The 14,124-nt window shown below is 41.9% G+C and overlaps 1 protein-coding gene across 2 annotated transcripts in view; it reads right to left on the bottom strand.

The window, feature by feature from the left end:
* The window catches only part of KAT7 (lysine acetyltransferase 7), a 30,194-nt gene that overhangs the window by 14,118 nt on the left and 1,952 nt on the right, over positions 1-14,124 (bottom strand). Inside the window, exons 2-6 of one of the 2 annotated variants that reach the window (XM_042914908.1) lie at positions 13,316-13,463; positions 10,798-10,974; positions 8,959-9,198; positions 4,056-4,138; positions 918-1,007 (exon numbers count right to left, since the gene is read on the bottom strand). In XM_042914908.1, coding sequence (XP_042770842.1) covers positions 918-1,007; positions 4,056-4,138; positions 8,959-9,198; positions 10,798-10,974; positions 13,316-13,463 — 738 coding nt within the window. The remainder of the gene's footprint in view (positions 1-917; positions 1,008-4,055; positions 4,139-8,958; positions 9,199-10,797; positions 10,975-13,315; positions 13,464-14,124) is intronic. The other variant, XM_042914909.1, reaches the window with a different exon arrangement.

Here is a 14,124-nt window from a genome sequence, read left to right on the forward strand (position 1 = left end):
AAGGACAGAAAGTTTAGGGAGGTTAGCTGACCTGCCCAAGACCACACAGGTAGAGTCACAGAATCACAGTATTCAAATCCAGATCTGTCTGGCTCCAAACCCAAACTTCTCCCTCCTCACCATGCCTTCCTCTGCTATCCACCTACAATCTAACCACAAAAACAGACATCCGTATGATGAACTGTGATAAAGGCTAAACCGGCCTTCTGAGAACATTACAATGGAACAGATGAGGAAGAAATTCATTCTTGATAGGAGATCTGGGAAGAATTCCTACCACGGCTGAGAGGTGCTGAAGGCCTTGAAGGATAAGCAGAATTTCTTCTTGGTATAGGCACAGAGTTAGGCAGAAAAACAGCAAGACCCAAGACCAAAGGCATTCGTGGAAGAACTAGGAATTTAAGCGTAATCAACAAGCACGAACGTTCAAAGAGGTAGACAAATTAGGGCAAAGCAGCATCTAAGAATCCAAGGGAAGAGAGAAATGGAAGAGAAATGACATGACCAACAAGTGTCAAATGCTAAGGAAAAGTCACCGGTGACCTCGGAAACACGCCAGCAAAGCGAAGGGGTTTGAAAGTAACAAAGGGCTAAAAAGTAGATGCAAAGTGAGGAAACAGAGCAGCAAGTGTATCTTTCAAAGAATGAGGATTATCTTTTATCACTATTACTATCATTATCATAAATAGCACGGGTCCTTCATTTATGAGGCAGAGGTGTTTGCTTCACGAAATTTTACTCTTTGGAAAAACAAAACAAAACAAAAACGCTTCTGAGTTTATGACTGAAGACCAGTTATTTAGAAATACCACAGGGAACGAGAGGCACAGATAGACCTAAAGACCGTTAACGGGGCAGAGGAGATCCCAGACTTGGCTCTCAGACTGTGAGCGGCCAGAGTTTAACAAGGCCCATACCTGGTGCCTGGTTGCATGCCTGTTGTTGTCATCTTGCCTGTGGGACAGCATCCTTTCTTCTATCTGCTTATCCCGGCTCTGTGCTCTCACCTGCAACCATCAACAACGTCAATAAATCCACCTGCTTCTAAGACTAAGTTTACTGAAAGCATAAGAATACAATGGTCATCCCTTGAATTTACGTTGCACTTTCACCTTCAAAGGGTCTTCGCGTTTATTAGCACAATCTCTCCAAGAACAGGCGAGGCAGGCGTCACAGTCTGTCGCCTCAGCCACGAACTAGAGTCAGAGAAGTGAAACTAAGACCGCTGACCGGTGGTAAGGCTAAGATTTTAATTCAGTCTGAGGACTCTGAGCCTGGACCCTTCCCACCGTACAGTGGGTAAGAAACAAGAAACCGTGAGGAAGTGCAAACACAGGGCAAAGAAGTGCGAGGGAAAGGGCGGACACCCGGGGTCAAGTCTACAGGGAAACTGACCTCTGGAGTCGGGTGATCCTAAGACGGATCACATCAGCTCTCCCAACCGTTTCAGGACCATCTCCCGGAAGGAGAGGGCTCGTATCCCACCGCCCGTTCAACTTCACGCTAGGACCCGGCAGGTCAAAACACAATGACTGACATCTTCCCACAGATCGGCTCCTCCCAAACATTCCGTCTATCGACGGCAACGCTTTCTAAGCCACTCACCACGTCAGAAACGAGAAGGTCGCCCTCGTTGCTTCTCTTTGTCTCACACCTCGCATCACAAAATCCATCAGCAAGTCTATCAGGCTGCTCCCCTCCAAAACGTATCCCGAGTCCAATCAGCTCTTACTATCTCCACTGGTACAACGCCAGTCCGGGCCACTAGCTCCTGCCTGAGCCCAGAGCGGTCTGCCAACTAGTCTACCCGGGTCAGCGCCTGCCCCCTCCAGTCCGTTCTCCACGCCACGAACCAGCCGTGACTTTTAGAAAGTGCTCGTGAAAATTCTATTACACCTCTGCTAAAGCCCTCCAAATGCGTCCCGCCGCCATCACAGTAAAGACGCGCTTCCAACGCCAAGGCCTTAACAGGTCCTTCACGATCTGGATCCGGCTTCCGCGTTCCCGATCATGTTCCAGCCACGCTGGCCTACTCTTGGTCCCTCAAACCCAGGCGTTTACCCCCACCTCTCAGCCTCTGTGTTTGCTCGTCCTTCCACTTAACGTCTCTCCTCCTAGATGCAGACACAACCGTCTCCTTGCCCATCAGCCACGTCTCAGGTCAGATGCCAACTCCTCCAGGAGGTCTTCCTGAACAACCCAAGCGGAAGCAGTGCCGTATCCCCGTCACCCCCAAACAGCCACTCTCTGTGTTTGTAGTTTTTGGTTCCTCGCAGCATTTATCACCGCTTGAAATTCTTCTTCCCTTATTAGTTTGTATGTGTTTTGCCTCCCCCTGCGAGAACGTTAGCTCCTCGAACGCAGTCTTTTACTGCATTCACAGGACCCACAGATATCTGTCACGGTGTTTGGCACAGCAATCTGGAACTGAATAAATTTGGTCCTAACGCTGATTGCAATTGTCCACTGGGACACTCAGAGTGACCACATATAGGCAAGTACTTTAAAAATGACAGAGCTTTCAATTTAGGTGAGGAGTTAGTCTATAATTCTTCCACTTGGCATTCCAAATATAATAAAAACCTATATCTTTCCGAAATCCCCTGGATCGTCCAAGTTCCAGTAGTCAAGATGGATTATGCTGAGCCTGATTTCTCTTGCAAAGAAGAAAACACGACAGAGGAAAAATTCAGGAAATGCTTTCCTTTTCTTCGTAACTTTCTTCCCCAAACTGGCATTTTTCTTTTTCTTTTTTGAAAATAAATTGCTTAAGGTAACTCGTTCACATTGCTACAAGCCAACAATTTTTGAAAGTTGTACCCGAGGAAGACGTCAACGCGAGACCACGCTTAGTATCGGATCACGATATTTAAAGTCAAGAGGTAGAGGACAACTCCCAAAAAAGAGATCACGGTTATTTTCAGAGAACGAAAGACCCAAAGCCTTGTCGGCTTCTGCTGCAGATACCGGCAGAGCTGCTCCTGTTGGGATCTGGTCTCAGACTAACGGGAAGATAATGGGCAGACCAACCACTCACTCTTACACAGAGCAGAAGAAATGAGCCTGCTTACACAAGAGATTTGGAATAAAGAAAAATGACAGTGTCTTCAACCTTGAAATCCGTGTAAGCTTTCAAAGTCTACTACTTTGCCGAAAGACTAAACATGCAAAGAAACTTCCCATCGTGTGGTCTCGTTAAGAAAATGAGGACAAATTCCTGAATCGGAAAGAACTAGTGTTAGTTAGGGATTCTAACTTTTCTTAGGATGAAACTGGCTCAGACGGGAATAAATCTGTGACCTTGGCGTTGTCAGAAAATAACAACCACAGGAACAGTTAATGCTTTGATGTCATGAGCTTGGATAACCTGTCCCAACACTACCCACGCAATGCATTTAATTAAGCGTGTTTGCAACTCCTGCTTCCCCATTATTAGTTTCATCCTTGGTAACAGCAGCCTATACAGGAGCCCGCAAAATAGGATCTTAGGCTCTCCTAAATCCATCACCCCCAAATCCCAAAAGTTACGTAGGACTGTATCTTTCAAGAATTTAAGACAAAAATTGGCCAAGAGTGGGTGTGACTGAGAGTAACAAAAAGGAAACGTATTCTGCGGAAAGAGAGCCAAAGGAAAATAATCATGCAAAAATTTAAAGAGCAAAATGTCTTCACAGATTCACGAGAAGAGAACTTAATGCATAAATACTGAGATCACATATTTAGGCAAATTAATTCCTCGTGGAAAAGGTCCCTGCCTCGTCGAAGTCAATTTTCGATGGAAAATATCAATGCACACAGGATGATATTCCAAATGTTCCAGATCTCCCTATTAATTTCTTTCGAAGCAGTCATTACATACTGTAATTCTTTTATTTATCTGTTTAAATCTTTTTTTAAAAAACCCAGCTGTATTTTTATTGTTTCCTCCACTGGAAGATAAGAAAAGGGACCTTGCCTATTTTGTTCACATTGTATCCCCAGTGTTTAGCCAAGTGCCTGGCAACAGAAAAGCACTCACTAGATTAAGTATAGAGTCAAATAATGAATACAATTACCTTGCACTCATCAGCGGACAGGTTATGATAGAGCGGGCATCCTGAGATGGAGAAATGTCTCTCATGTTTTCCTGTAAGATGTCCTGTTAAAAGAGGAAAAAACTTAATCTCGAGACAGAAGATTTAAGCTCATAAAGTGACGTGGGTTTTTTTGTGTGTGAAAAAAATTTGTTTAATGTTTATTATTTTTGAGGGAGAGACAGAGAGCAAGCAGGCGAGGGGCAGAGAGAGAGGGAGACACAGAGTCGGAAGCAGGCTCTGGGCTCTGAGCTGTCAAGCACAGAGCCCGACGTGGGGTCGAACCCACAGGCCATGAGACCATGACCCGAGCTGAAGTCGGACGCTCAACCGAGTCACCCAGGCGCCCCAAAGTGATAAGTTTTCTATAGGACAACTGTGTAATTTGGCTGTATCATTTCTATCCAATATGTATCTGATCACAGATTGAATCCACCAAAAGTAAGTGCTGCCAGGGCCATAACTTGCACCCACTGATGAATTCTTTTTTGCCACAGGAGGGATCTGGCAATCTTTGAACATACTTGTGTATGTTTAATATAAACTGTAGCTCCTTCTGTTCTTTTTTTTTTTTTAAAGTTTATTTTTACTTATTTTGAGAGAGAGATAGAGAGCAAGCAGGGGAGGGGCAGAGACAGAGAGGGAGACAGAATCTGTGCTAACAGCACAGAGCCGGATGCGGGGCTCGAACCCAGGTACTGTGAGATCATGACCTGAGCCGAAGTCAAGAGCTGGACGCTTAACTGACTGAACCATCCAGGCACCCCAGTTCCTTCTGTTCTGATAATGTATTTCTCAAATTCTAAAAAATCATAAAGCCATATATTTATAAAAAGGAACAAAATTACAAACAGAAACATTTTCTTTTGGTGAAACTTAACTTTCCATTGCTAAATTATCAAGTTATATGTATAACAGGTGCTCCTTCCTTTCTATTATGCAATGCTACCCAATCCGAATTGAACTCCTTTCAATAATCAAAAGAAACTTGTGGAAAATGAAAAAGAAAATGGACTCTTCTATTCTGCAAATAAACATATGTTGACAATTTTGAATCAGGTTAAATATATTCATTTTTTTGGAAGGGGGCTGATTTTGCTTAAAGATTTAGGCTTCTGTAATCAGACTTTTTAATAGATGGTATTTTTAATAATGGGATATTACTCAGCCATAAAAAAGAATGAGATCTTGCCATTTACAATATGGATGGTATAGGGGCACCTGGGTGGCTCAGTAGGTTGAGTGTCTGACTTCAGCTTGGGTCATGATCTCGCGGCTCGTGGGTTCAAGCCCCACATCGGGCTCCACGCTGACAGCATGGAACCTGCTTGGGATTCTCTCTCTCCCTCTCTCTCTGCCCCTCCCTCACTTGTGCTTTCTCTCTCTCAAGACAAAAAAACTCAAAAAAAAATTTTATACAATATGGACGGCATAATGCTAAGTGAAATAAGTGAGTCAGAGAAAGACCAATACCATATGATTTTACTCATAAGTGGAATTGTTTCAGAGTAACAAACGAAGAAAAAAAAGAGACAAACAAACAAACAAACACCAGGCTCTTAAATACAGAGAACAAAGTGGTGACGCTAAAGACAGAAGGCACGTGGAAAAAGGGGTGAAACAGATAAATGGGTTCAAGAGTACACTTAGCTTCATGAGTACTGGGTAATGTATAGAATTGCTGGGTCACTATATCATACACCTGAAACTAATATACCACTGTAACACAAATAAACAGGCACAAGTTAGCACAAAGCTCCTTCTTATGAGGGGATAACGTGAGGAGTTAACAATACAAAAAGCTCACTTTAAAGGGGTATCTCTTCACTTTTTAATTTTTCATGTGGTTTTGGGAAACACACAGGGAACTGAACATTACTTCCTTTTTATACGTCTCTTTAACCAAAAAGCTTATAAAACCTTCAGGTAATAGAGACAATAGGATTTTAAAAATCATATATGATTTATAAAGTAAGCTTTAAAGAACAATAGTTCACGTATTGGGAGAGACAGGAATTAATACATGTTATGCGGACTGCCATTTCCCCAGGATTGTGTTATTAAAAATGTGATTTTAGAGATCTGTTCAATTTATCTTGCACACAAAAAACTAACCTCAGTGATCAAACACCGTGTACAAAATGTAAAGCATCCATGTTTTAGAAAGTCTTCTTTCTGTAGATTATTTCCAAAAAATATTTCTGTAGATATTTCTAAGATATTATTCATCTATATCTTCTGAGTAAATTATTCAAATGTCTTAGTTTATAATAAATAAACTAAAACCAATCAAATGAGTTTATATTAAAAGTTTTATAAATAGGATAGCTAATCTATTGATCTAGCAATTCTATTGTTACAAATTTATTCCACAGGTTTTCTAGCAAGACATCAAACTACATACGTACAAGACTATCCACTATAGTAATATTCAAAGTAGCTAAAAATGAGAAATCTAAATGTCAACTTATACTGTACAATTTAAAAAATTTATAAGCTTTAGGGGTGCCTGGGTGGCTCAGTCGGTTAAGCGTCCGACTTCGGCTCAAGGTCATGATCTCGCGGCTTATGGGTTCGAGCCCCGCGTCAGGCTCTGGGCTGACAACTCAGAGCCCGGAGCCTGCTTCCGATTCTGTGTCTCCCTCTCTCTCTGCCCCTTCCCACTCATGTTCTGTCTCTCTCTCTCTCTCTCTCAAAAATAAATAAACATTAAAAAAAATTTTTATTTTAATTTATAAGCTTTCAATATAATGGAATGCTCTGTATTCTTTTAAATAGATGGAACCCTAAGTAAGTAAAATACCCAAGATGCCAAACCAACCACTGTATTTTCCCTTTTGTGAATAACAAAAAGGAAATATATGTACATATACATGTGTACGTACATACAAACACACAAACTTACTAGAAGCATTCATAAAAAACTACCAAGAATAGTTTTATATCTGAGGATATGAGTGAAGGAGAACTTTTACTTATTCATTTCAGGGCTTGTAAGTTTGTACAAGCACATAATACTTTTATACCAAAATTATACACACACACACACACAAATTAATGCCATTATTTTCCCAAACATAAAGAGTGGAACAGGATCAAAAGTAATTTTGGCAACGGATTTTTTTTTTTTTATTAAGTAATCTCTGCCCAATGTGGGGCTTGAACTCACGACCAAGATCAAGAACCACATGGTCTACTGACCGAGCCAGCCGGGTGCCGCCTTATCAAAAATAATTTTGGAAGCTCAGGTTCACCCTTTTCAAACTTTGCCAGCAGATGAACACCAAAATTCAAAGTGAACTTTCTCTGATGCAACAGATTTGTATTTATCCGCTCATCTACTCCATTAAGGGGGTTAAGTACTGAGCAAAGATAACACACGGTCAGGCCCGACTCTGACCTCACCTCCTCCTGTCCACTGTGGCTGCTCCGCCCTAGGCATAGTGGCCCCTAAGTGTGCCTCCAACGGCCTAAGCATTCTCCCGTCCCATACCCTTTGCACTGGTGTGTGTGTGGGTGTGCATGGCCGTACATATGCACAACACCTTACTTCCCCTCTCAGCACTACCTTATCTTCCTTCAGAGAATGGTCTCTAGTTGACCTATTGTACACCTACCTGTTTTGACCTTCCCAGTTAGACTATAAGCTCCGTGAGGGTAGGAACTCTGACATGTTCATAGCTACATCCCCAGAACCTAAAACAGTATCCGCTACATAGCAAACATTCAATAACTATGTACTGAATAGCCAATTAAGCATACGACATAAAGGGAACAAGTTAGGGATGCACGGACAGTGACCAGCAGTGCTGGAGTCCCTTTCCTTGCTGTGCGGCAAGTCGATCCCCTTACCCTCTTAGAGCATGTTGGCTAGCTCTTAAACACTGGTGTTTATATGATGAGGTCTAGTCTTACTTTTTCATTATTTGCGCAAGGAAACAGATTTAGGCCTGAACCAATTAGCTTCTTTGAGCGAAGGCTGGTATGACATTCAGGGGAATTTATGCCCTGTGCATTCTGAGTTCAAATTATCTGAGAAACCAGTGCCAAGACCCGGAAAAGATCCAAATAAATTAAATACTAGGGAAAACATACTGTGGGCCCACAAAGCAGCAGCTCACTCTGTTCTACCTTTTCTGAACCTGATGGCCACATTCACAAGTTCACAAATTCGAGAAGCAGACCCGGTGGAGAAATGCCTGTGATCTCAAAGTCAGCACCTTCCAACTCTAGACAAAAACTTACGCCCAACATGTGCACTGAAGCTCACCTAAGGAGAATTGATAAGGTTTAAACCACTATAAGAATCTGTCAGTCAGGAGTCAAGGTCATAAGAAAACAAAGACATACTCATTTATCTGAGAAGAAATACTTGTCTGGTTTGTATTGATTAAGCACACAAGACCTAAAACCACTGAAGTCACAAAAGGCCGGGGTCTCCTCTGTGCCCTTTTAGTTTCAAAGCCACGCAACAAGAAACCTGTTTTTCTCACTTCCTTAGCAGCTGTGGCCGCACAACCGGGGTTGTGCGTTAGCTTACACTCATTGAGTTTGAACTACGCGCCATACAATGAGTTGTCTGAAGGTAAATGGTCCTCTGTTTTGTTTTTTGCAGGAAAAAGGAGGAAATTTTTCACGGGGGGGAAGCTCTCGATAAGCAGAACGGTGCATCCCACTTAATTTCCTTGCAATCGGATCTGTTATTATGGACGGACAACAGGCCAAGAAGCAAAAATATTCAAGTGGGCAACCCAGTGATACTCTGAGCACCACTGAAGAACCTAAGGAGCTAGGTCACAAGGGAACACAGAACATTTCTTCAGGAGCCTAAGTCCAGAGGGCAAGAAGCACAGAACACAGGCATCGTGAAGCTGGGCACACTCACCTAGAGAGTTACAGCCTGGAGTAGGACATTTCATATTGAAATTGTAGCTTTCGTGGAAGCGACGACGCTTGGGGCGATGAGAGAGGTCGCTGCCTGAGTCCTTCAGGGACATGTCCTTGGCCATGCTCTCATCGTGAGACACATTAGGGCTGGAGATGTCGATGTCAGACTCAGAAGAAGGTGCGTTTCCAGTTGGAGTTCGAGGTGGAGACTCATCATGATCGGCTGTATTTTTAGTTTCTAAAGCAAAAGTAATTGGTACAGCTCATGAATGAAGTTCATTTGTTGGAGGTTTACTATTCAGAAGAGTTTATGGACTTTCCAGATCCTCTATCATTTAACCAGTAACTTCTAACCACTTATCTGCTATAAATGAAAATGAAGAGAAACTAACATCATTCCTTTGTGCAACTTTACATTCTGACTACAATTAAGTTTGGAGTTTCCCCAATACATTTCACTTATCTGTGTTCCTCACAAACCCCCAACCATGGATAATCAAAACTAGATGGAGGCAAACTTTTCTTTAAAATTACCATCCAGGGGCGCCTGGCTGGCTGTCGGTTGAGTGTCCAAATGTTGACTTTGGCTCATGTCATGATCCCAGGGTCATGGGATCAAGCCCCGCCTCAGGCTCCTCACTGGGCATGGAGGCTGCCTGGGATTCTTTCTCTCCCTCTCCGTCTGACCCTCCCACGCTGGACAGCACACGCACGCATGCACTCTCATTCTCTCTCCCCCTCTCTCAAAAAGCAAAAATAAAAATGCGATGAAATAAATAAAATAAAATAAAATAACCCATTCCACTCCTAGGAGACACACAGGATGGAAGAGAAATGGATGACAGGCTAGGTGTGTGAGTGTGAATGAACTTGGCTCTCGAGATAGCTTGTGAGTAATCTAACAACGTAGATTACAAATCACGGGCTGTAAACCAAATGCCTATAGGAGCTGGGCAAGGCCAGAGACCCAATTGTCCATCTCAAGGAGACAACTACTATTCCGCTCTAGTCAATACTGTGAGTGAATGGGTTACCTCATTCATGTTCCCGGAGATTTGCATTTTTTAAAGGAAACTAGTAACTCAGGTTTTTATATGAAATCTCTGTATTTTCAAATGCTGGCAACAAACTTTTAAAAGTGTTAACACAGTGGGGCACCTGGCTGGCTCAGTCGATTAAGTGTCTGACTCTTGATTTCAGCTCAGGTCACGATCTCGCAGTTCGTGGGTTCAAGCCCTACATCAGGTTCCACACACTGACGGCGTGAAGCCTGCTTAAGAGCCCCCCCCTCTCTCTCTCTGCCCCTCCCCTGCTTGTGCTCTCTTTCTCTCAAAGCAAACTTTGAAAAAATAAAAAATAAAAATGGGAACCCTGTGCAAGCAAACCAACTGAGCGTGTTGGCAGACTAGACGCTCCCCAGTCTATAAGCCATGCGCTAAGGCCTCTGATTTGGGCTGGTGAATCACGATCACAGCAGCTCGCCATCCCCCATTACCGAAGGTCACCTCTCCCCAGAATTTCAGAGATAAATGGACAGACAAGCATGAATGTAAGAAAATCTGGTTTAGGCCTTCCTCATCTGTGGGTAAGAGGGCCACAGTCCCTTTTGCCTGTTATAGGTCCAACCCAATATACTCCAGAGACTGTAAACTTCAAGAGTACTCTAGAGCAAAACTGTCCTCAGCAAGACATTCAAGAAAGGAATCCGGCAAACAGCATTTACCTAGCTGAATTTCGTCAGTACCAGGCATCTACCTGCAGTGGCCCCAAGCCTTCCTTAAGAGGAAACTGACCAGATCTTCTCTGTAACTGACCAATTCATACTATACTCACTCACCTCTATCTGAAAAGTCAACCACCTGCTCAGTTTCTGAGCCAGACGAACGAGTCTGCCGAAGGGGGTACTTTTTTGGAGTCACTGGGGTAGGCTGCTGCTGACTACGGGTCACTCTTCTGGTAGAATAAGCAGGCTCCTCAGTGCCAAAAGATTGCAAATTTCGAACCGGGCTGGAATCTGATCCCCAATTTTAAAAGATAATAAAATAATTAAAGAGAAAAGAAGGAAATTTGTTTTATTTCTCATCCATATGACTTATTACCACCTGCGCCCTCCTCTTCGTATTTCACAAAATCCAACAAATCATTAAAATGTCTATTTTATTAAATAAAAAGGAAGCTAAAGAGACTAGATCAGGCATAGAAATCCAATACAGTACAGAATTAATAGTTTTAGGTTCTGGAATCAAAACTGACTCCCATTCAATCCCCCTGCACCATACCAACTAGCTATAACATCTTGGGCAAGTTCATCTCTCCAGGCCTGTTTCCCTGAACTATTAAAAAAAAAAAAAAGTAAATTATTTGTAAATTCCTCACCTTTGTTGTGAGAAGTCAGTAAGATAATTCATAAAAACGTTTAACGTAATCCCTGGTACCTAGATCTATAGCTTTCTAAGTATTAGCTGCAACGTCTCTTTCTTTCCTGATTCCAACCCACCATCAAACAGGTACTCTACTTCTAAAGGTAGAACAATACACGTATTTCCTTTCTTCAGGCATCTCTTGTGTTCTTCCTGATTACCCTGTCTGATACTCTGAAGCAAAGTCAGAATGGATTCATGAAGGGTAAGGCAAGAACACAGCTTTTGAAATTCTTTTGGATAACAAAACTATTCTGAATCACCCAGCAGCCTTTTCACATCTCTAATTTGATGACACTGAAAAAAGAATTAGAAAAAGATTCAAAGCTGAAACTAAAGCGTGTTTTAAACAACGAAAGATCCTCAGAGGATATGTACATCTTATTCTGCAAAGAAGAAAATTGAAATTCTCAAACTTTTGGGTTAAAAAAAAAAAAAAAAGCACACAGCTAGGTTATCAGCTTGCACGCCTCCAGGGGATTCAGCCGATTCATAATAGGGTCTATATCTTGCTTTAGAGAGAGCCACCTTACACAGACTACATTGTGAATGATGCCCCTAGGCGTCGTCCAACTTCATAGTTATGAAGTAGAACAACTAAGAAGTGACCCAGGACCCAGTTATTTCCTAGCTGTTTGGAATATTTTCAACTTTCAGGTGGCCAGGGCACAGCCAATTATGCTTTGTGAGAATATCACTCCCTTTCCTTTGCATATACTGTTCTCTCTACCTAGAATGATGTTTTCCCACCTTTCAGTTTGTAAATTCCTAGCAGATCCTTTAAGATTTCCATCTTGGAGACCGGCCCCAGCTCTGAACTTCCATAATATGCTATACAAACGTCTCAGAGCTCTTAACCACATGCATTACTACGATCAGCTGGCATACTATATTTCGCACTGAACTGTGAGCTCCTTACGGGCAGGAATTATGATTTTTCTATCATGGCATTCCAATACATAGCATAGTATCTGAATTACAGTAGTTTTTTATCGGTATTCCCAGTATGCTAAAAAAATAAAAACTTACAAATTGAGAATCTTACAAAACTTACAAACTTACAAAAAGACAACAGCTATACTTTGGCTGAAATGTTAAATACAAAAATAAAGTTAGGAACAGTTGTTGAGAATCTTCTCGTTTTCTCCCTTGAAAAACTGAGGTTTTTCTCTCATTTTGCATCGTGCTCCTAAAGCAGTAACTAGACCTGCACTATTTAAGTGCTTGAAGCATATTACAAAATTTTCCCCCTTAATCTCTCATCAGCTACTGATCATTAGCTTTTTGTATTAACCGCAACTTTCTTTCCTCCCCAGGGAATGAATCCCAGAGCAGAACCAGGAGGGATGAGGGGTACCTTCTAAATCAAAGCCCAGATGGCTAATCGCACTAGAGAACCTTCAAACTGCCTTCCAACACGGAGGTCCTCTATTCTTTACTACCAAAGCCAACTTCTGGGTATTTACAACTGTAAAGTAGTTGGATGCAACTACTTAGGTCTATGAATCATGTCTGACCACGTTACAGAATTACATGTAAGTTATGGAAGTATTTAGAAGTATTGAACCTCCTCCAAAAACAAGTTCAAGAGACTATTTCAAATGCCTAAGTCTAAGCCATTCTAACAGAAAGTAAAAACATGGTCTTCCCATTTTGCTCATGGAAAAACTATTATTCTAAACAAAAGTTAAATGACTTAAGACATATACGCGCCACACACTCATTGTATCAGATATAGTTCTTTTGGGTCTACAAACTGGACTACCCCCAACAGAACCATTTTTAAGAACCTGATACTTCTGCAGGCATTGACCCTGCATTTTACCAGATTTTGTCATCTACACCAAGCCAAAGGACCAGTTTCCACATTCACACAAGAATATGATGACCAGCGAGGTGGCTATGAGGCACATCAGGAAGAATGAATTCTTATACCTTGGGAACTCTGGCTCAGCCGGGCTGAGGAGCGGGTGACTCGGGCAGATCGCCGGGACGTGCCGTCACTCTCTGAACTGTCTGTGTGCTCGAGATCTGTAGAAAAATCGGAATCTTCGGTTCCATCTGAGCTACTGCCTGCATTCCTCTGTAACACCATAGATCCAGACATTAGCACAGAAGCATTTACTCTGTGGGTTTGTCTTAACACTGGAAATAAAATGAATTATGATACTGAAAACACTAAGAAAGGATTCTACCGCCAAATTCCCTTTATTTAAGGCATTTAAACGGAACAACCTGCAAGTAATGCACCTTGGTTAAATAAAAAAGAGAATTAATTCTTACTTTATTGTCACTAATTCTGAAACAAGTACATTTAGAGGTCAGTACCACAAACTGGAAATAAAAGTACCTAATTCGAAATGGTCTGGCTGACATAACTACGTACTTCGAGTCCATGGTGGGGAGAAAAATGTCAGCGCTAGACCCCTTTTAACTTTGGAGTAGCTTTTGTTCAAAGTCTCCATGAACAGCCATCACATTTTTTTTTTTAAACCATATACTAATTCAAAATACCAGGGTCCACAACTCTGATCCCAAGAGAACTTAAAGGAAAAGACTAAAGTCTAAAGTTCTTCTTATGTTATCTATCTACGAAGTTTCTCCACGTGAATGCTGAAAGTGGTTTTAAAAAAAAAAAAAAAGCGGCTTGCATGTGAAGACTTAATATCTAAGAACAGAGATTTTATCATCTTTTCAATAATCATTTGTCAATTTTTAGCCTCCTGAAGATGATTAGCCATAAA

This window comes from Panthera leo, chromosome E1, assembly GCF_018350215.1.
Source record: "Panthera leo isolate Ple1 chromosome E1, P.leo_Ple1_pat1.1, whole genome shotgun sequence".
NCBI classification, from domain to species: Eukaryota; Metazoa; Chordata; class Mammalia; order Carnivora; family Felidae; genus Panthera; species Panthera leo.